The 23,834-nt window shown below is 40.7% G+C and overlaps 1 protein-coding gene across 1 annotated transcript; it reads right to left on the bottom strand.

Annotated features, from left to right (window-relative positions):
• Window positions 1–6: 6 nt before the first annotated feature.
• On the bottom strand, window positions 7–23,406 carry Chmp2b (charged multivesicular body protein 2B). The gene is made up of 6 exons (XM_040750597.1): window positions 23,143–23,406; window positions 9,846–9,937; window positions 7,973–8,167; window positions 6,383–6,485; window positions 1,836–1,942; window positions 7–1,684 (listed from the first exon to the last, which is right to left on the bottom strand). Exons 1-6 carry the CDS (start codon window positions 23,174–23,176, stop codon window positions 1,574–1,576), a joined length of 642 nt encoding a protein of 213 aa, XP_040606531.1. The 5' UTR covers window positions 23,177–23,406; the 3' UTR covers window positions 7–1,573.
• Window positions 23,407–23,834: the final 428 nt, after the last annotated feature.

The raw sequence follows: 23,834 nt of genomic DNA, 5'->3' as shown, positions 1-23,834 counted from the left end.
AATGGGTAAGAACAATAAATGTTTATTGATTTTTTAAGACAAAAATAATCTTAAAACTCAAAGATCCCACATGTAAACAAGAAAGTAAATTAGGTTAGACAACATTACTATGTACAACCAAAACAGGTTTGGGTGCAATACAGTACGATGTTTGAACTCCTTCCCCTTCAGGGAAAACTTGAATTGTACACTTGAGACCATCAGTGCTGTTACTACTCTCTGAACACAAGATGCTTATGGATTCTGAAGCAGATGGCGAAGCTTCTGCTCCTTGCACTATCTGTGCCATATCTAAAGTCACAGTATGTGTCTGCCTTGTTTTCCACCAGCCCAAAGGTCCAACCCCTGGGATTAGACAGGTTACACTGATCGGAGTTTCCAGTTTCTGTGTTGGGATGTGCCAGAATCCATATATTACAACATCATTCTTCAAAACTAACCTAATTCTAAATTCTACTTCTAACTCTGTGGAGCCGTCCCTTTCTCCTGCTGTCTATAGGACATAGCTAACTCACTTTTCAAATTACTGCTAAAACAATGACGCAATTTAGGCAGCGAGTTCTGACAAAGTTGTAGTTTATTTACCAAAAACAAAGCAAAACAAAAATGCTCTTACTTTAGAAATCTAGGTCAAGTATTGTCATTGTAGTAGTACTTCATTTAGAAGAATGGCTTCAATTTAGAGGATTTAATGTGTATATTAATACAATTCAAAATTCAACACAGACTAAGTTATAATTCATATGGAGAAAGTCTCAGTTCTTGGAAGAAAGACCAAAGTGTGGTTTCATTACTATAAAATGTGATTAATTCAGCATCTTCTTTCTTCATTTTGCCAATTATATCCATTTCACTTTTATAAGCTTTGCAACACAGCTTGGGTAACTGTTCGAAGTCTCAGTTTTATTTTAAAATGTAATTCTCTTTTTGCCAGTTAAAATAATTTAAAGATGTGCACAATATGTTTGTGCTATTTAAGGCAGGTGCCAAGCACATTTTGAAAGGTAATAAACTTACCAACTAGAATGTTCTCCCAAAGGGGGAAAAATGGAAGAAAAGTAAAAGCTCATGACAGTTTTTAAGACAGATGTTTAAATAGCACTCTTTAGATGATTTAAAAATAATTTGGCAGCTGCACTGCCTGTGGTTCTAACATAACTGTCTACAAAGGACACGCAACAGATACAGAATTAATGATATACCTTTAATATGTTTACAAGTCTCTTTAAGTTGGTGCCTAATGGCATTTAACAAGAACTCTGATTTCGGTGTAAAAAGATTTAGAACACACCCCGACACTATGTAATGACACCACTTCTCTACGCCATGCAGAAAGAACTCAGTTTGCATACATCATCAGACCTTCGTGGTTCTAGTCAACAACCAAACTGTTCCCATTTTGTGTCACTGGAATTCTTTGGCAAAAAGTTCAAAATAGCCATGGGTCAGGAAACAACTGTTCACTCATGGTCTTCATTTTTGCAAAATGAATGCGTTTTGTAAAAGGAATCTGCACTGGACCCACTGTAGGTCAAATAATTGTAAGAAAGTGGCAACAGTATGGCTTGGTGATCTAATCTACCCCCAAAGCCTTGAGTTGCCGTTCAATCTCTTCATCAGAGATGGTTGCCTTTGAGGTGGAGGCAGACGGTAAGCTTCTGGAAGCCGACGGTGCTTTGGCCATCTATATCACAGACAAAAATGAGAGAGAGAAAACGTTAGCAAGTTTCTGAACGGGAACAGAGGACACACGTTCTGCTGACTCACATGGAAAATCATGCAGCGAGCACTAACAGACAAAAGCTGTTCTCATTACGAATAGAAGCTATTCCCACCTTTCCAGAGATTTCAATTCCGATTTCATCAAGAACTTGATTCACAATGTCCTGGCTTTCTTCTTCATCATCAGAACCATCAAAGATGTCATCAAGGGTGTCATTGACTTGGAGAGAAGAGAAAGGGAACAAAGAGATTATTTTCAAGTGTGTTACAAGTTAAATTTATATTTGTGAACAATAGTCAAACTATACATATATGTTTTTAATGATTAAAAATCAAACTTAGGGGAACCAACAAACCATAAAACTCATGTTTTAAGTGTCAATCAGTTATAATGATAAATAATTTCTGAGCCAATACTTTTGGAATGATGTCATTTTTTTGCTTTTTGTTTTTTGTTTTCTTTTTGGTTTTTTCAAGACAGAGTTTCTCTTTATTTGTTTTGGAGGCTGTCCTGGAACTCACTCTGTAGACCAGGGTGGCCTCGAACTCACAGAAATTCTCCTACCTCTGGCTTCCGAGTGCTGGGATTAAAGGCGTGCACCACCAACGCCCGGCGAATGATGCCATTTTTAACATCCAATCCAGTAATAAAAGAGACCTCAGCAATACTGTGATCACTATGCACAGGGCCCCGAGTTCAAGCTCCAGCACCAGAAAAAAAGGATAAAGTGATTTCTAAAACTAGATCTTGAACAGACATAACCCATGTGACAGTTATGGCTCCAGGCTCATAGTTTTTAGATATGATTCCACAAATGGGTATCCACTGAGCTGTTAAACCAAGAAAAAGTTTGCAAGAATCAAACTGTCTACTAATATATAGGAAATAGTTACCGTCTCCTGCCCACTTGTAATATTTACATTATTTCTTATGTTAACATTCAAGATATAGTAGGGTATTTTAATAAAATGTATGGCTGAGTATTCTAGTAAATTTTCCCAAATAATAAAATTCAATGTAGCCCTGTAAGTTTATTTGATGGTATCATCTTTCTTTCCCTTCCTATCCAAAATAAGTACTGGAAGAGTCTGAATAGAGGGTAGCATGTTAAGTTATAGAGGATATTTTTGGTTTTGGGAAAAGCTGGGATTACATACTTATTTTGGATCTGGATACGTGTCTGCCATGCAGCACACACACAATGGCAGAACAGATGATAAATGAAGACTTCTGATTTATCTCAAATGGAAAACAAAAAACCAATATATTGTATATGTATACTGTATAATTTTCAACAGAAAGAGAACACATCCCTGGAAGCAACCTGTAATACAGACCTGGAGGAAGGAACTAAGTAAATCTGACCTGACAGAGATCCACAGAGAGGCAACAGGGACAAATACAAGGGAGAGGAATTTCTTCTGCTTGGTTGTTAATTGAAGGTGGCATTTTGAAAAGGGCAAGAAAGGGATGTGGGGGGAATTGGCCTAGGACAGGAATTACCTAAAATATTAAGAAGAATTAAAAGGGAAAATAAGACCTACTTTGATCTCCTTGTAACCAAACTGGCCACTGGGCTCCTGGTTATAGACTGAGGATGTGGTAGTGAAATAGTATCTAGAGGGAGTTCTTAACAGATCCTGGCTTTCTATTGCAATACCTCACAGCCTACATTTCATGGGCTAGCGAGCTATGGCTGCTTAGGGGATATTACATGAAGTAGGGCCTACTTGGGGAATGACCACAGTACAAACACTTTTATTAAGGTTAATGTTTCTTACATGTCATGAGAAGTCTTATCTAACATCTGAAATCACAGATCTTATATCCAACACAAACACAGGAAGAAGAGTAAGACTCATCCACGATCTCAGTGCACATTAGTTTTTGGTGGCCCTGACATTAATAGCAAAGCTGAATATTAGAAATTTGGAATGTTAATCAGTAAAAAGTAAATTTAGAAAGGGCTAAAAAGCTTATGATGAACATGGAATATCATAGAATATTATTTCCAAGGAATAAAAGCATACATTAATACATAAATTATTCAAATAGGAGCTCAGTCCTTGTGTTTAGTATCAAGCAGCTTTTGAGAGCAGCCATTTTGCCTATCACATCTTTACTACAAAACCGCTTTACTTTTTGTTTGTGCTGTTTTTGGTTTGGTTTGATTACTTTGTGGTCAGCAGAAACCCATTGCAAGAACCTGGTCAGGATGCTCTGAGTCCACGTCTAGAGTATTAATCAGCAGCCTGTAACCTGAATGCTAATGGCAGTGAGGCAGGTGAGAGGCCAGGCCAGGTCTGAAGGTCTAAGTTAGTGGTTCACAACCTGTGGGTCACCACCACCCGAGGACCAAGGGATGCTTTCAGGGGGTCAAAAGTCCCTTTCACAGGGTCACCTATCAGCTATTTACAGTACAAGTCAGAACAGCAGCAAAGAAAATAATTTATGTCTGGGGTCACCACAACATGAGGAACTGTATTAAGGGTCACAGCCCTAGGAAGGCTGAGAACCAGTGGTCTAATGAAAGTTCTACAGAAGAGGTGAGGGATGGCCAGAAGACGAGCATTGCAGAACACAGCAGATGTGGGACAGAGATGGGAACACTTCCCACAGGCCTTGTTCTAAAGCTTGGATGTGGACAAGTCTGAGCAACATGGCGCACAAAGCTTGTGGTAACCAATCTATATGATTCAACTTAAGGCCCACTTCGAGACGTGGACCTGGGTGATCAAGGACCTGAGACAGGATAGCCCAGGGAATTAGAATTAAACCAAATACTAGTGTTATACTAAAAAAAAAAAAAAAAAAAAAAAAAAAAGGCACAATAGCTGGGTGGTGGTGGTGCATGCCTTTAATCTCAGCACTTGGGAAGGCAGAGGCAGGTGGATCTCTGTGAGTTCCAGGGCAGGCTCCAAAGCTACACTCTATTATGGAACAGGAGGCTATTCGCTAGTGTGGTAATCTAGCAAGTTTCTAAGGTGCTGTTTACCACACTAGATGAGTAAACTAGAACACCGGCAAGCGAGTGGAGCTAAGCTGGGAGAGACCCACACAGTTGGAAAGCAGCCAGAAAATGACAGAATGAGGCAAAATGTTGACACACATGTTTCAGTATTGACCAGAGTGTGATAAAGGTCACTCAGTCATTAGTAAAATAAACACTGGGGTCATTTTGTTGGGAAGAAGTTTGGGGTCTCATATATAAATCTAATCTCAGGAGATTTAATGAACCAATAAAGTAAAACACACTCAGTTTCAAAGAAAGGTTGTCAAGTAAAGTAAACATTTGAAACCCTACTGATGAGAATAAAGGGTTTAATAAAGGTGTATTGGTGATGATAGGTGATACATCAAAACTATTTTTATTTTTCAGTGCTGGGAAGCAAATCAGGGCCTTAGGTGTGTTCAGCAACCACTTTGAACCTGAGTCACATCCTCAGTCTGATAGCAGAACTATTTTTCAGAGAGAGAGTGCATATCTTTGGCACACTGTCACAATTTTGAAAATGAAGCAGGCACTGATGGTTGAGTGTGCTCTCACCCTTACAGAAAAACACAGGGCAGAAATGTGCTCGCCATCGGTTACAATACCTGGGTGGAGCCCACTTCCTTTTATTCACCGTTTCTCCTCCACAGTATGTTTGGAAACTAAACTTTAATGCTATCCTGTGACATAAAGCAGAAGCAGTAGCTCCACTGCCTCTCCTCTCACAGGACAGGTCTTCAGTGTGACAACCGCATTGAGACCCGAAAAACTACTGTGTTTTCCTGGCCAGTAAAATGAAAAGCTGTTAAGGCCATTTGCTAATGAAATTATGACACAGTCTTATGTTTAACTGAAAATGGATGTTTTTCCTAGAATACAGTCTGATCACGGTTTCTCCTCCCTCATTCTTCCCAGATCCTCCCCACCTCTCCAGGCTATCCAACTCCTCTGTCTTTCTCTTTAGAAAACAGACAGGCCAATTAAACAAAACAAAAAACAAGTCACAATAGAATACAACAAACTAATAAGCAGAGTGGGAAAAAGAAATAAGGAAAAGGCATGAGAATCTCTTTCTCTCTCTCTCTCTCTCTCTCTCTCTCTCTCACACACACACACACAGAGCAAAACACATAAAAACACAAATTAGAAACTATTATACAAAGAGATTAGTAAGGTAAAACAAACAAACAAACAAAACAACAACAAAAAACACGCAGACAAAGTAATATGAGAGAAAACACCTCCAAAATTAGCACCGAGTTGGTTTGGAGTTGGCCTTCCACTGCGGGGCCTGGGGCCCACTGTTAAGTGCAGTTTGTATAGGCAGACTCCACTGCAGAAAACTAAAGTTTCCTTTACAGGTGGCTGTCAATTAGCTACCTTCTTTGTTGGGCAGGGGAGATCACATCTACTTTCTCTTCTCAATACTGGGACCCCACCTGGCTTGGACATGTGCAAGCCCTTTGCATGTTGCTATGGTCTCTGTGTTCATAAGCAGAACATATTTATATACCCCTCCAGTTAACAGACTGAAAGAAGTTAGAGTCGTTCCATGGAAGTCTATCATGCTGGAGTCACTTCTGGCTTCATTATCTGTGAGCAGGGGCCTGCTGGGACACGAGCTTGGTCAATTAGAAGAGGAGAACACTATATGTTCTTCAACTTACTCATTTCTTCAGTCATTTCCATTTTCATGTTTTCCTTCTGGAAATTCTGCATTGTTTGTAGTGTCTTCTGTGGATCCATCTTCTTGTTGACTGCCTGCATTGTCTTTAAGAAATGAAGAGTCATGTCAGCTACCTAGTTGTGAAAGCCATCTATGGAGTAAGTCTAAAAGCAGCCACAGCAAATACAATCTTCTGACTGACCTAGTGTTAAGTCAAAGTCAAAAACATGTCTGTGGAAGCTAACAACTGAAATCCACTTAAGAAGGTAGACTCAGGGGGCTGGAGAGATGGCTCAGAGGTTAAGAGCACTGGCTGCCTTCCAGAGGTCCTGAGTTCAATTCCCAGCAACCACATGGTGGCTCATTACCATCTGTAATGAGATCTGGTGTCCTCTTCTGGCCTGCAGACATACATGCAGGCAAGACACTGTACATAATAAAGAAATCTTAAAAAAAAAAAAAGAAAAAAAAAGGTAGACTTAGTCTCCACTACAGCTCTGTCCGCACACTGACCTTTATCTCCTTAAAGGTGTGTACTCTCCCCGGCACAGGACTGTCACACACTCTTAAGTGCTCCTCTCTACTTTAAGCAATCTGAATAAGTGCCATTTAAAAGTCAAGAACTTCAGGTGGTACTTCCTTCCTTCCTCCCATTACAAATGGAGAGAAAAGGCACCGATGGCTCAATAATTTGCATATGGTCTCACTAAGCTGAGTGTCAGCAAAGTTTTAGAGGCCTGCACACACTGCATCTTCTGTAACCTGCCTCTTAAAGAGACTACAAGCTCCCTCAGGTCCTGGCTTAGCCATTCCATCTGAACTACCTGAGTACCTCAACAAACACTTGCTGGCCAAATAGCACATTCTTGAGTCATTTAATTAAAAATTCCAATTCAGATACCCATATCTGACAAAAGCTATTAGATATAATTTCTGAGCCGATCATTTACAGAAAACTATAAGGTAACTGACCCTCTCAACACTGGTACAAAGTTATCAGTCCAACTATGTGATCTTCATATGACCTTGTCCCCTAAAGTCAGACTTTAGTTCTGCCCATCTGCAAGTCTACAAAGGAGATCAAAACTACTTGTTTTTGTGTATTTTTATCAGTGACTGAAATGATCAGCATCTTTAAAATCAACAGTTACTGGCTGCACACACACACACACACACAGAGTGTATATATATTCACATAGAATTAAATGTAAATTCCTGAAATCCAAAAGTTTTCATAGTCATATGTGTGGTTCTGAATATTTACAAAAGTGAGTCAACAGGAAATTATTATTACTCAAAAGTAGTCATAAATAACAATAAAAAAGAAACCCTTAAATTTCTTGAAATTTATTGAAAAAAACAAACACTATTCTAAGTCAACTCCATATAAACTTTGAAGCTCCATGTGATTTTGGAAAATGTAAATGTCCTGAGCACACCAATAACTAAGCCAGAATCAATTACTTGGATTCAACTTATTTTATTAATAACTAAGATTTTTATAGCACAGATATTTCAGAAAGTACTTTGAAATCTAATTTGAATATTAATATTTATACATCCTTGAGAAGACACCAAAGCTGCCAGTTACCTTTGCAGTGGTAGACATAGCACCGGCCATCTTCATCTGGGAGTTCATCACTTTTGTTTGTGTGGACATAGACGTGACTTTTGAGCTTACAGCAAAAGTTCTTGTCTTCTGTTTCCGTAGATGGACAAGCTGCTTAGCTAAAACCCTGCAAGCTTCTTTATTACCAATCTTGGCCATCTTCTTAATTTCTAATTCCTAAGAAGACAAAAAAGGGAAGGGGCTAAAATGAAGAAGTAGTCCTCAGTGATCATCCTGAAGAACATATCTAGTAGGCGTGAAGTCATAGAGAGGAAGGTTGCCTGAGAGGCTATGTCACATGTTCACACAGGAAGAACTGGTACCCTCATTTGTGAACATAAAACAAGCTTATGAAATAGTACGTGCATAGAGCCCAGGAGAAAATATAAAATGAAAATCTAAAACTAGGTAAGAAAAATAGTATGATAAAGAAAATAAAGACAGAGGTAGTAAAGTTAATGATACCGATAACTGCATTGAAACAAATGGTCCATCTTATATGTCAATTCAAAAGCAAGTTCTGGAATATACAAGAGCAAATCTAATTATATGCTATCTCTTAAACATAAGAGCATAAGTGTCTTAAAAAGTAGAAAATACATTATATTTTCCAAAGTCTGCAAATATGGGGTGGCTATAGTAATATCAGATCAAATAAATTTAAGAACAGATATTTCCAGAAGTAAAAATTATCATCTCATGATGATAAAGGGACTAAATCATAAAACTATCAGGTCAATCCTAAGTGCCTACACAAGTGTTAACTCTGTTTCACAATATGTTGATCACAACTGAATGTTGTGAATAACGTTAGAAAATATTTCTTATTTCAGGTTTAAAAAGATGCTCATCCCTACTTCTCTCCATTGTCCATTATAGTAGCAAACAGATAAATTAGGAGGCATGCCTACAACAGAATGATACCCATCATATACGTGGCAGCAGAAAGGAGCTCATTGTGATTCTACCTTCATACAATTTTAGAAACAAAAATGAATCTAGGGACCCCCATGTTATTCTCACTGAATAAAGGGAGACAGTGAGGATGGATAAGAGGGACTTCCTAAGGCATTAGAAGTTTGGGGGAACAATGTCTGTGTTCATTGCTTTCTCTAGAGTAACAATTTCAGGGAATATACGTAAAACAAAGTATCACTGGAATATTCTAAATATGTACAATTTATCCATGTCTCTGACAGCTCAGTAAAGCTGCTTTAAGACTGGGGCAACATGCACATGAAATAAAATTTTAAGATGAGCCATATCCATCTAATTAATAATAAACTGTCATGGAACAATTATCTTTAGAAGACCACATAAGACACCTAGGTGTTACGATACTATTTCTTATTTTCTTTTGTTTTCCTGACTATTTTTATTTTTAATGTCAATTACGAAGGTAAAGGTCTGTGGGTTTTTTTGTTTTGTTTTGTTTTGTTTTGGTTTTTGGTTTTTGAGACAGGGTTTCTCTGTATAGTTTTGGAGCCTGTCCTAACACTCACTCTGCAGACCAGGCTGGCCTCAGATTCACAGAGATCCGCCTGCCTCTGCCTCCCAAGTGCTGGGATTAAAGGTGTGAGCCACCAACACCTGGCTGGTAGATCTATTTTAAGAAATATTTATTCCTAGTCATTCTAGGAATGAAATAATTTGATTTTGCATCAACAGAAAACAGAATTCTGATAAAGTTAACAAATGATGCAATAACAAAAGCAGAAAAATCAGCAAAGGATGAAGAGTTGCTTCTTACAAGTAAATCATCTCTCGTTCATTGCTTTTTTTGAATCAGCTAATTATTCAACAGTAATTTCCAAATTACCTTTGAAGTTTTGCTGAGATTCAGTGTTCTACTCACCAGCTGTTTTTCTTGTTTCTCCAAGGCTGCTCGGTCCCTGATTATAGCCCTCTGAGTGCCTCGCAGCTCTCGGTTCTGTTCCTTTATCACATCTAGGAGAGGCACAAAAGAAACTCGAATTTATGACTATAAAAACTGCCTCAAAATTGCTTACCATACTAGACTAGGGGAATGTAATAAAAATGGAAACTTTCACTACATGTTAATTTTTTCTTTCAACTTAATATACTACAAACTAATCAAATATTAAAATACCTATTATAACCATAGATTATATAAATAGAGAGGTTTGCTTAAATATGCAGTACTTAAAACTTTATCTTAGAGAATTATTATATAATTATGGCACACGTAACAACCTCCCCAACCCCAACCTCACACACACACACACACACACACACACACACACACACACACACACACACACACCCCTTTTCACCTCTCTACTCCAGTACTATGTGGACTTCAGAAAGGAACACACATTGTATAGTTTATTGGGCATTTTTTTTTGCATAGTTAAGTCTTATATGGTATGAAACAACAGATTTTCCAATGAAACAAATGCAGATTTTAACTACAACTCACAAAATGGGAGACTTACAAAGACTTAGAATATATATGACAGAGGATTGCTATCAGGAATACATGAGGAACTCAGTAGCAAACAGGAAGTGATGTAGCTGGCCAGAAATGGGATATAAGCAGGGAGAAACAGGAAATCACTCTCTCTCTGCTGAGATGCTTAGGAGGTTAGGTGTGCTGTGGTTTGTTCCTTCTCTTTGATCTCTCAGCATTTCCTTCTATATCTGACTCTGGCTTTATATTATCTAGACCAATTAAAAACTCTTTTTACAAATACCTAAACAACAGATCTAAATAGGTATTTCTTGAAACAATTATACTAGTGAGCAATAAGTTAATGAAGAAATTCTCAACACTAGTTATCAGGGGATACAAATATAAGACAGATGTAGACTCTGAGTGGGGATGACTATTAAGGAAGAGGTGGGGGGCCAGGGAGGGTGTGAAGAAACGAAACCCTTACACGCTGCTGGTGGAATATGTAAATCACTACAGACATTACAAAAAACTGAGTTGAAACTCCAAAATAATTAAAATTTTAGCTACTACATGATTAGCAATTCAATTCTAGTTATATAGCCAAAGTAAATGAAATCAGTACAATAGTGACATCTGCACTCACATTTTTAATGCAACACTATTCACAATAGTCAAGAAATGGAAGTAACCTAAGTATCCATTGCCTGACAATGTAGAAAGAAATGTGGTATGCCTTTCTAATGGAGTATTATTTACATGAATAAAATTGTCATTTGTGACAACCTTGATAGAGCTAGAGTCCTTTGGAATTGACAAAGGACTACCTGATTGCACCAGTATATAGAATCTAAGAGATGTTTCCACGGACACTAAGACAAGTATGGGGGTTTCCAAAGGCTGGGGATTGAAGAAGGCCGAACAAGGTGGAGACGGTATTCTATTACAGTTTGAGTGGAAAAGTCACCAAAAGGCTCGTGTGTTTGAAGAGCAGGCTCCAGCTAGTGACATATTTTAGGAGGTTTGGAGAGATGGAGTCTGGCTAGAGCAGCAATTGTCAACTTGTGGGTTGTAACCCCTTTAGTGGCTGTACAGATATCCTGTCTATCAGATATTTATATTACAATTCATAAGAGTAGCAAGATTACAGTTATGAAGTAGCAATGAAATAATTTTATGGCAGGGGGTCACCACAACATGAGGAACTGTATTAAAGGGTCACAGCATCAGGAAGGTTGAGAAGCACTGGGCTAGAAGAAAAATGCTTAGGGGTCTTTTAAGTTACAGCTCAGCCTGGTTCTGGTATGAGCTCAATACTTCCTAACTACCAAAGGGATGTGACCAGCTACTGTACACCTCTGCTATTCCAGTGCCAAGGTCCTCCTACCTGCATTCCTTTCCTGCCTTGCTAAGCTGCTTCTTTCCGGTATTTTATGCTTTACTGATACAGTTCTAAGTTAAATTAGATGTGAGCAAGAAGGTTGGTGTGCTACTATACTGCAGATAACAGTGGTGTACTGCTCAATTCAAAGAGCTAAAAGAAAGAAGTATGAAGAGTTTTACCATCTGCGTAGACAGATATAGCTAACCAAACTTAAACATTTCATAATGTATGTATTGAAATGACACCTCATTTAAGATGTACAATTTTTGTTTCTGTATCAGTTAAGAAACAAAAAAAGAATTTTAACAGGAAATCAAGAAGTTAATCTACTGACAGTTAAAGGGTGGGGGATGGACACCAACTCCATCCCGAAATCCTTGGCTTGACTCCTAGCCCTTTCTAAGAACTCAAGGATGGTGGATTCTATCAACTGGACTATCACAGCTCATCACAGAAGAACGCAAGCCCACACTTCCCAACTGGCAACCACTCTGTTGTGCTCCCAGGATGGTAGAGTAACCAGAGCAGCTGCAGAAACTCTACAGCCTGTATTCCATCTAAGAGTCTCTTCATGTCCCTCTTCCCGTACAACATTCTTCATGATAAAATAATCAGAGGAAACAAGATGTCACTTTCTTGGGTTCTGAGAGTTGAAGATCGAGCTGTAGACTATGCAGTCAGAAAGAATGAGGATCTGGGACACATGAACCCATCTATAGTAGAGCAGTCTCTAGAGGGGTCCTTATACCATGAGTGTTCTAAGGCTGGATAATCAGTGTCCACACTCAAATGCTGAGTTAAATACCCAGTTACTGTCTAAGAATTAGAGTCCAGGCTAAATAAGGATATCTTAGATTAAAAAAAAATTATAATGAAACCCAACAGTTTAATAAATGATAATTCAGTTTTACTTTAATTTTATATAACTGTGCATACATTAACTGACACTATATCATACAAGAAAAAATAAAGAAAATTAACTACTGCCTATTCTACAGCCTCACAGTTGTTAATAGACCTATTAATATTTAAGCAGTGCTAAGCTATAAACTCAGAGCATCTAATGTTACATACTAAAACATAATCATAACACTTTAAAGCATATTATGGTAAGTAGGAAGAGACAGTAAAATGTCTTTTCATATGAGGCAACAGGAACAGTCTATAAAACAAACAAATTACCCCACCATTTTCCTTATGTACTCCATATGTGAAACCCACATTTAATGGTTTGGTCTTCTAGATAATTCAGAATGAATAATATAAAAAGACTGAGATATTTTTAATGTCTTAAAGGTCAACTTTATTTTTCACTTGACTTACTTCTTAGTAGATCTGATTCCATCCTAAGATATGAGCTCTTTAAGAGTGGAGGATACATACCATATAAAAAAAACAAATCAAGCAAATAAATCCCTGAGATGTCTAAGCTTAATTTCAGGGGTAGAAGATGAAAGAGGGAAAGATGGGATAGGTTAAGCATCAATGATAATGAAAACTGCTTCATAAATGTGAATGTATTACAATTCGTGTGTATGTATGTGTGTGTATGAACTTGTAGAGGCAAAGTCAACTTCAGTGGTTTTCTCAGGAGCCATTCACCTTGTCTTTTTCTTTTTCCTTTTTTAAAATTTAAATTAGAACCAAGCTTCCATCACATGTCAATCCCAGTTCCCTCTCCCTCCCCTCCTCCCCTGCCCCCCACCAACCTCCCTATCCTATTCCCTTTTTGCTCCCCAGGGAGGGTGAGGCCTTCCATGGGAGATCTTCAAAGTCTGTCATATCATTTGGAGCAGGATCTAGGCTCTCCCCCATGTGTCTAGGCTGAGAGAGTGTCCCTCTATGTGGAGTGGGATGCCAAAGTCCATTCGTATACCAGGGATAAACACTGTTCCACTACCAGAGGCCTCATAGACTGCTCAGGCCTCCTCAATGACACACATGCTCAGGGGTCTGGGTCGGTTCTATGATGGTTTCCCAGATATCACTCTGGGATCTATGAGCTCCCCCTTATTCAGGTCAGCTGTTTCTGTGGGTTTCTCCAACACAGTCTTGACCCCTTTGCTCATCACTCCTCCCTCTCTGCAAACGGATTCTAGAAGTTCTGCTGAGTGTTTAGCTGTGGGTGTCTGCTTCTGCTTCCATCAGCTACTGCATGAAGGCTCTAGGATAGCATATAAAGTAGTCATCAATCTCACTATCAGGGAAGGACTTTTAAGGTAGCCTCTCCTCTATTGCTGAGATTGTTAGTTGGGGTCAACCTTGTAGATCTCTGGAAATTTCCCTAGTGTCAGATTTCTCTTTAAACCTATAATGGCTCCCTCTATTACAGATCCCTCTATTATGGTATCTCTTTTCTTGCTCTCCTCTATTCTTCCCCTGACTCAATCTTCCTGCTCCCTCATGCCCTCCTCCCCCCCCCTTCTCTTTCTCCTAACTCCTTCTCCTTTCCCCCATGCTGTCAATTTGCTCAGGAGATCTTCTGAGAAGGGTTTCTCCCTGGCCTAGGGATCCCTTAAAGAGCCACACAGCTAGGCAGGGGCCAGCCAGCCCCTGGAATCATTGTGCCTGCCTTCTCCTCTCCAGCCTTGTCATTACAAGTGCTGCCACAGTGTCTGGCTTTTAGTGGTTTCTCAGATCAAACTTCGGTCTTCACACACTTCGCATCATAGTCCTATGTGTTAAAACATGAAATCCTATCATAACTCTAGGCAGCATGTGTCCTGCTTGTAGACCCAACCACTTTAAAGGTAACATTTCCTTTTTACAGAATGTTTCACACCTGAACTTTGCACAATTCAACAATGCAATGCAGGACTCGTGTAAACAGCTATGCTTTCCTTCCTTAGATTTTTTCAGTTTAAAATACCGTAGCTGTAGCTGTAAGCCTGTGAACAATTTCCAACTGCTATTCAGCTTTGCAACAGCAAGTTGCAGAATCCTGTCTCAGGATGTGGCCCTTTCTGGATACTACCTATGAGAGCTTTTATTTCAGATTCCCCAGCTCATATAGTTGGTTTCAGAACATACAGTTGTATGTTTGTCTGTACTGCCACAATATCAAATATTATATCTAGTAGTGATCTTATGACACTCAGTATCATGATACATAAAGGGAAATGGCTATCAAGCGTATTTAACTTATTACCTTAAAATACAATAAAATCTCTTGTTATTGGGAAGGATGACTGATAACATTAAAATTATTATGAATATTTTGTATAGTGGAGATATGGATCATCAAAATAATGAGCCATCCCTTAATTTTGGCTTTTAACAGTAGCTGCTCCTCATAAGCAATCTCTGCAAGGTTATACGCCCTCCCCTTGCCCTTTGCTTCCCTCTGCCTCTTGCAAAGATCCCTGCATTCTCATTTCTAAAGAAACCACCTGCATGGTTATAAGACATGAAACGATCAGTCTTCAGAGTTTGGTAGAAGCTAGCACATGTAATAGCCTTCAGATAAAATGGGACTGGAACCCCTCCTTATGCTCTCATGCTGAGTGTCAGTTAAGTATTAGTCAACAGCAAAATACCAGAGGCCAAAGCCCACTTCACATGCTGCTGATTGCCTTTCCCCTATAAGGCCCCCTTCGAATACTTCCATTCCCCAACACTGAATTGTGGTCCATCAGCCTCTCCTACCTTCTGGGGCCAACCGAAACAACCTGATCCCTTGCTGACTCTCTCCTTCTGAGTCCTGTATTTGAATGGAGAGCATCCAGATGTAGTCCAGTAGGTTTCTATTTTCATCCTGCGCTGTGACAAAAGGCAGGCCCCTGCTGCCATGGAAAAGACACAGTGCTTCCTTCCTGTGTACCTCTTGCTTCTTTCCTTAGGCACAGGCTGTGCCCTGGGTTCTCAAGAACCACCCCTTCAGCTGCCTTGGAAGGCTGCATGGTGTTCTCCACGGTGGGTGGTGCTTGCAAACTGTGAAAATGCCCGAAGTGATTAAGTGATACAGTGTGCCCCCTGTTACTATTCATTCATTCAGAGGTAGTCAGGGCTGAATGCCACCCAACCCTCTCTCCCAGCCTGTGTTCAGCTCTATGTTGGGTATTAACTGCCTATCTCAAGCTCATTAGGATCTTTTCTTAATGAATTACAAGTACCTGGACTAGTGGCAACCTCACAGCCTTGAAAGATAAAACCAGAAAGATCTTTTTGCCATCTTAGGATCCAAATCAGTTGAGTTTTTGTTTAGCAAAGTCTAAAAACTATAAATTTAAAACAAAAGTGTTACCAGGAGGTGGTGGTGCACAACTTTAATTCCAGCACTGGGGAGACAGAGTCAGGGGGATCTCTTTGAGTTCGAGGCCAGCTGGGTCTACAGAGCGAGTTCTAGAACAGTCAAGGCTACACAGAGAAACCCAATCTTGAAAAAGCAGCAATAATAATAATAATAATAATAATAATAATAAGAAGAAGAAGAAGAAGAAGAAGAAGAAGAAGAAATTAAAACAAAAAATAAAAAGCAAAAATAAAATAAAAAGGAGGTCTCTCACTATATTTTTCTACTGAGATTTGAAGCCAAGTCCTAACTTGACTTCTAATACTCTGATCATTTGCATAAAATTTGCACATTTAAATACAAAATCAAAAAGTGACAACAAATTATAAATAGAACCACATTAATTTGTGACTAATAGACTTTGGGAGGGAAAGGTCTGTTTCAGGCTTCAGGGCAGTGCAGTGTTACCATTAGGAGAGGAATCTATATTAAGTCTATCACATCACTCCCAGACTCTACCTGGTCCCTAGACAGCCATGCTGCCTGCAGTATCACGGAGTACGCTGGGAAGTACTCAATGGCCATTGGGACTTCAGTCTAAAAGCAGAATTTCATACGTTAAATGCATTTCTTTGGGAAAAGTCATTTTATTTCATTTATTTCACTGCTTATTGGTTATTCTAATAAACCATCACACAAGATGAGAGCCAGTACTTTAACTATCTGCGAAGGAAAACACGTGGTGAAGAGCACATGTTTCTCTTATAGGGGATGTGGGTTTCATTCCCAGCAGCACAACTATCTGTAACTCTAGTCCCTAGTTCCGAGGCCCTTTTTCTGATCTCTACGGGTACAAGTATGCACACGGTAACACATACATACATCCATACAGGTAAAACATTCTTACACATAAATAAGTCTTAAAAAAAAAACATGAAATATCCCTCCATTCTGCTTTTTGAGAAGACACTATTTTAGACTTTCCCTGTAAACTTCAGCAGCTAGCATCAGTAGCAAGAGTGGACAGCAGGGTAGTGGTAAGAGTAACTGTCCAAGCATCAGTAATGTCTGTGAATAGAAGAGAAGCCCTGAAGGTGAATCCAGCTAAACATGGCAGAATTACACAAGCAGTATAGTGAAAATTGGTGCCAAGTACCCAGATATACTGTCTTCTAGAGTCAATGAGAGGAAGAAACCTTGGGAAAGTGGTATAAACTCAAAGAAGTAAAAAAGAAGAAAAAAGAAAGCATTAAGCATTGCAGTTCAGTTCCAAGAAGATTGACTCAGACAGGACAGTACAAGTGAATATTCAGAATTTCACAAGAAAGCAAATCAAGAGCTTTAGAAACAGCATAGAACAACAGTTTGGAGGCCAGTGTCCACTGAATTATGTTCTAAGAAAAAAATGACTAAGATTCAGGGAGTGGACAATGCCAACAACTTTACTCTGGTCAGGGGAGATAAAAAACTCAGCTAGCAAGTTTGAGGAATGATAAATGAGGGGAATGGGGATGAATATGATCCAAGTATATTACAGGTATGCATAAAAATATCATAATGAAACCGGATTATGTACAAGACTTGATAAATGGAATAGATTGAAATGAAACAGTAGGACTTGCCATGGAAGGAAGAGGCAGACAAAATAGGAGAGACAAGCCTCATAGCAGCATAGGCGAATTTTTATTCCATCTACCATAGGTAGTAAATGTCATCAAAGCCTGAGGAATCCACTCAAGCAAAGTTTTTAAAAAATCAGCTTCGTTAAAAGCTAAGGAGAGCTTCTGGGATGGGCATGTGCCAACACACCTAGTATCATTTGCTCTTGTCATGATGTGGGTAGGGAGGGGAAATAAAAGGGAAGACATTTTCCTAGAGTTATCTCTTCTGAAGATGCAAACTTGTCAAGAAGTGTAAGAAACATACAGGGCTGGTACTTGATGCTAGTCTAAAACCAGTTAAGAAAAATACTATGGCAAGCATACTTTGTCTTTGAATCCCACATTCAATTACTTGTTTTTCTTTGGTATGTCAAGAATGTAAGGTAAATAGAGTATAGAATGTGAGATCTAAAATATTCAGGATAATCATCACTAACAGGACACTTAGCATTTTATGTAAGATCTGAATGCCGTAAATACCACAGTACTGCTATCTTTTATCCCGAAAAGAAAAGACATCTATCTGAAAGGGATTCAGTTGTTTGAGATGTCAATTTCCTTCTTATAGTTCATAAAGGTGGGACCACAACAGACTTCTAGATGGATTTATTCCAAATTAGTCAAAACCCACCAGTTGTGAACAACCAACGTGAATGGGTGATTCAAGAAGGCAGAAGCCAGGAAGCTCCACTCCTCTCTGCAGAGCAGCTCTAGAATTCACTGCAGGGTTCATGGTGAGTGGTGATTAACACACCTCAGCAGGCTTAGGGCTGTAGGTACAGAACATCTGGTTGGTAAAATGCTGTCATTTTAGGGTTGTGTCCTCTAAACCATAAACTACTAGAGAAATATTTTTAAATGGCTTAAAACTGAAACCAATATGGAAGGCAGGAAGGACTCAGAATAAGCCTTCTTTGGTAGTATAAAAGAAGTTTAGTTCCAGTGAAGGACGGTAGGGATGCAGATGTCAAGCAGCAGGAACAGAAGTGATGTACTTCTGCAGTTTGCATCAGGGAAGACTTCCTGAAAGACAAAACTGGAGGAAAAGGAAGAGAATTCTCGGTTCATGGAAATCCTAAGTAAAAACACGTCAGGGAAAAAGGCTCAGTATACTCATGAATAGCCAAACACTGCCGAAGGATAACAAGGCTGGGACTTGGCAAAACTGAAAGCGCTTCAGAACAAGGGAAGGCGGGTATTATTGAAATAGCTTACTGTTGGGTACCAGAGACTCATTCACACAGTGGACTCTGAGGAGCAGCCGTCACATTTGAGTTGCCATAAACAATCACACAATCAGTCTGCAGATAAAGGATGTAAAGGGCTGAGACACACAAAGAATTTAGAGCAGAAGGTAAGTGTGCAGAAGTGCAAGACAAGCAGGATCAGAGTGAGAACAGGACACTGGGGGGGGGGGCTGGTAAACGGTGACTCAGTAATCAGGCAGAGCAAAGAGGTGGAATGAGCACTGACCACACTGCAAGACGAGGCCCTGGAAGGAGAACATTTTAAGAGAGTTAAGTTCCTTCAGGGTCTCTGATTTCTGTCACTTTAGAAAACTATATGCAGACAGCAAATTAGTGGATACACTGGCTTTAAACAAAAAGAGAAAAACAGATTTTAGGTGTAATAGCACGTAAATCATGTTACATGAAAAGTAGATGATGTAGTGAGAGATTATACAATGGTAGCCCAAGACAGACCCCAGGAGAAAATCTTAATGTTTGAAGGACAGTTTTAAAAAGGAAACAAAATTCAACCAAACACAAAAAGCCAGTGCAAAGGGCAGTTAAGAGTGTTGGGAGCTGGAAAGTTGGCTCTGTAGTAGAGAATCCATGCTCAGTTCCCAGCACCCTTGTTGCACAGTACCTGTAATTCCAGGTCCACAGGCTCCAATGCCCCCTTCTGGTCACTGCAGGCACCTGCACTCATGTGGCATTTACACACACACACACACACACACAATCTCTCTCTCTCTTTTTTAATTATTGAGTTTTAAAAGCCAAAAGAAAACAGTCTAAGGGATAGGCCTCAGAGATGATCACTAAAAATGGCTCTTCAATGCGGTGATCATTAAGCAAGAGTTGTGTCATGTCATGACACACAGCACAAGGGCTGAGAAGAGGAGGGAGGCATGCCTGAGAAGTAAGTGAGATGATGCATCACTTCTTCAAGGGGCTGACATGAAGGCCAGGAGATTCTTACAAAATGCTAAGGTACAGAGGCCATCAAAAAAGTGAACTAATTTTCAGTATGGAAATCAAATTTTCCTTACTAATTCAGGGAGAACAACTCAGTTGATAGGCAAAAGTGAAAAACAAATGCGCAATTGCATGGCATGAACAAGAGGATCAAATTAAACTGTGATGTAGAAAAATGTAGCAATGATTATACTTACAAGGGGAACTCCCACTTCTGCCACTTAGTACATTTTTGATCCTGAGCAACTCCCTTAGGCCCTCTGCACTCAGTTTCCCCATCAACACAAAGAGGATGATGGCAGAGCTTCCTTCCATCACAGGCTTCATGAGAACTGAATAAGCATAGATAGCACCCACCATTCCTGGCACAGCACTGGTTCACAGAAAGATCTGAAATCGGTCTTCAGTGAAGATCTCATGTAAAAATTACAGTGTTCAAACAACTTTGGCAGTTACCTATTTTAGCTAGGTGTGGTGATGTATGTCTGACACTCTCCACTGGGGAGGCTGAGACAGTGGGTCACCAGAGCAAGCTGGGCTATAGTGTGAGACATTATCTCAAGCAAACAAAACAAACCAGAATGCCACAGCCTTTTCCAGTTCAGGGGTCAAACCCACTGCCCTGTTTACCAATCCACTCTATTCCTAGCTCCACCCCTATCCACAGTACTTCACGTGTTCAAAGGCTGGGTTACCCAGTTATGATACGTCCTAATGGAATGCTGGCATAGCAGGTTCATAATTCTCTTCAATAAGTAGGTTACTATTTGTCCACACAGAAGAAAGAGCACTGATGATCTATGAACAGATTATAAAAAGTATATGTACATATAACACTACTCAGAAAGGGGAAATCAGGTGCTCCATTGTAATTTTAAATGGGAAAGGATCCTTTTTCTCAGTGGCATTGAGATACACCTCTCATTAATTTCTGTAACAAAACTGCAGAGCCTTGTATATTCTTGTGTCAAAATGAATTAAACATAACTCTGAATAGTAATGTGTTGTAATGTTGTCTCCCTTTTTAATTTACATGTGCAGTAGTCTTCAGTGATATAGTATATAATTCTTCCAGCCAGTCCAGAAACAAAAAGATTCAATTATTCCACAGATCCATAACCAACCACCAATTTCCCTTATATATCAGAATTTCATTAGTTAGGACAGAAACAAAGTCAGCACACAGTAAAAGATCAAAGAGAAGTGCATAAAAATACATTAAATTTCATTACCCAGTGTCTCATTACTGAGAGGAGTGCTGCCACCTTTTATATAAAACAAGAGCCCTCTCCTTTTATCTAACAAGGAAACAATCATCAATGCGGCTCTCAAGCAAAATGATGTACATGTGGGTCCACAATTAAGGCATGAGTGAATGAACTAAATTAATATGATAATTTAAGAAAATGTCAAGTCTGCAAATTGGAGTAAATGTACATGGGGTCCCAGTTTACATTCAGAAATGTCACACACAGATTTTAATTTAGAGGTGTAGCACCTAGCAAAAGTCCCTAAGATTCTTTCCTAAGCAAGTCTTTTCGGGAAAGAAATACATAAACTCTTGATATTAAGACTAACTAAACTGCTATGAATGTGCAGTCACGTGTCTTCCTGGCTCACCTGCATTGTCCCTTTCCCCCTATTCTAAGCATCAAGTGTAAGTCACTAGGTAGTCAAAAGTACCAGAAAGCACAACACCGAGGCTCGTCTTTGAAAATATTTAACAGACATTTAGCAATGAAGACAGTCTTTGGATTTTACTGTTAAAAATTATTTAATTTGTGGCATCAAGGTGAGAAAGGAACCCACTTTTTCTGTGCTCAATAAACTCATTATCACTATATAGAATTATAGTGAATATGTATATATTAGAGATTACTACTGTATAAGACATGGATAGTAATAATCCAGGAGGGAATAGACTACAATAACTGAGTATCACAATACTGGTACTGAAGCACTAAAAACAAAACAAAAATGTCATGTCAAAGATTAAGCAATATTCTCAGGAAATCACACACAGAATCCATCTCATGTAATTGTGTTATGTCACCTAACAAGTTAGTAGCTATTCCAGAGATTGAAAATGCTGCTTCTCAATTAGTAAAAAGTCAAAATAGTGGGGGGGGGGGATTCAGTCACATAGAAGAAGCAAAACTCCATTATGCTGTTGATTGAGATAAAAGGACACCCTGTGTTGAAATGAAAGATCATGTAGTAGGGTAGAGATGGTGTCTTTGTTATCCTGCCCCCAAATCTGGCACTGGAACACTGAACACAAAGAAATGAAGGAGTTACCCCCAACTCAGGGCTGAGCTCTGGGTTTGTACCAATCACAGTCTAGCTACCACTGCTTCTTTTGTGGTTACAAAGGCGTGATTATTTGCTTGAACCAACAACAACCTGGACTCTGCAAGCAATGAAAAGCAGTTTTTAAACAACGTGGTATGGATTTAATGCCTGGGGCAGCCACGTATAATACACACACACACACACACACACACACACACACACACACACACACACACACACACACACACAGCACCACTGCCTAGGAACGCCACTAAACTTGTGCATTCCAGTCCATTCACTTTCCACCCCCCTTCACAAGATGGCACTGAGTCACCTGAAACAATCTAAGTGCTTTTCCAAATGCGAACTCCTATGCGAATTACACAACCCTCACTTTAGTTGGCAAAAGATACTCAGAAAGGAGGAATCTGCACTATGGACACTAAGCCCGGACCCTTCCCTTGGTCTTATTTTACTGCTTGAGTCTTTCCTATCTATAAAGCTGAGGAATCTGCAAAGGTACAGACAGCCGGGCCCCAAGTTCTTTACCTAAGCGGACCCCCCCCCCGCTGCTACCCTCTGCCTTGTCCTCCCCTAAAGACACAGGCGCTCCTTTCTGAAGTCAGGAAGTGGGGTGACTCCACGGAAGGAGCAACAAACACGCAGGAGAAACCAACAAGAAATCCATCAAGTCGCCAAGTCTAACGACACCCGGGGGCCAGCACCGCTGGGCCTCCTCAGAAAGCTCGGAATCCCTGCGAGACGGGGGGACGAAGAAAGAGAAGGAGGGAAGGAGGGTGGGGAGAGCGCAGTCGGGAGGACGAGTCGCCCAGGTGAGGCTGCCGAGCCGGAGTGACGCAGCCACGGTCACCTGTGGGACCGCCGGGCTGGGCCCACGTCCGGGGACAGCGCCGAGCCGCGGCCGGAGCCCCGGAGCCCCCGGGGCGGAGGAGCCCGGCCTTGAACTCACCGTCCACGGTCTTCTTCTTGAAGAGGGACGCCATGGTGAGCGGGCGGGCGCGCCGGGGCGGCCCAGCTCGGCCCGGTTCGGTCCGGCCGGGCTCTCGGGAAAGGACAGCGGGAAGGACGGAGCCTGGGTGGGGGCGAGCGGCTCGCCGCGGCGGAGGGGGGCGGGGGCAGGGTCTCGGGACCCGAGGTGCGGCAGGCGTGACTCCGCGAGGCTCCCGCGAGCGCGTCGTGGGCGCTCAGGTGACCGGGAACTAAAGACACTTTTTGGAGAAGTCACTTCTAGGCGGCGCCTGCGCGTCCTGCGCGTACGCCTGCGCACTGCGCGTCTGAAGCCGCCGCGCTGCCCTCACTGCCAAGGCTGCCAGCTCTTCTGCCCGAGTCCGCGTCGCGGGGATGCTTGGCCGGAGCCAGGCTGGCCCCGGCAGGTGTCTCCGAGTCCGCAGAGCGCTAGGACGGTTTCTGTGCTGACCTCAAGCACCTGTAACACCTGCCCGGCGCTTTCCTCCTTATTCCAGGCTGCTGGCACTAGGGATCCCGGGGACCTGTGACTGCCTGACTGATGGCAGTCGGACTTCCCACGCCAATCAGCGCGGGGCCTTGGAGGATGCTCCGGGAGTGCTCCACAGGGCCTTGCACCAGGAGCTCTTCCCGACCGTCCTAATGACCTTCTTCCACCCGCCCCGCCTCCTGCGG

Source organism: Mesocricetus auratus, unplaced genomic scaffold, assembly GCF_017639785.1.
Source record: "Mesocricetus auratus isolate SY011 unplaced genomic scaffold, BCM_Maur_2.0 Super-Scaffold_100008, whole genome shotgun sequence".
NCBI lineage: Eukaryota > Metazoa > Chordata > Mammalia > Rodentia > Cricetidae > Mesocricetus > Mesocricetus auratus.
Note: the sequence above shows the minus strand (reverse complement) of the source record. Positions and strands in the feature narration are given on the sequence as shown.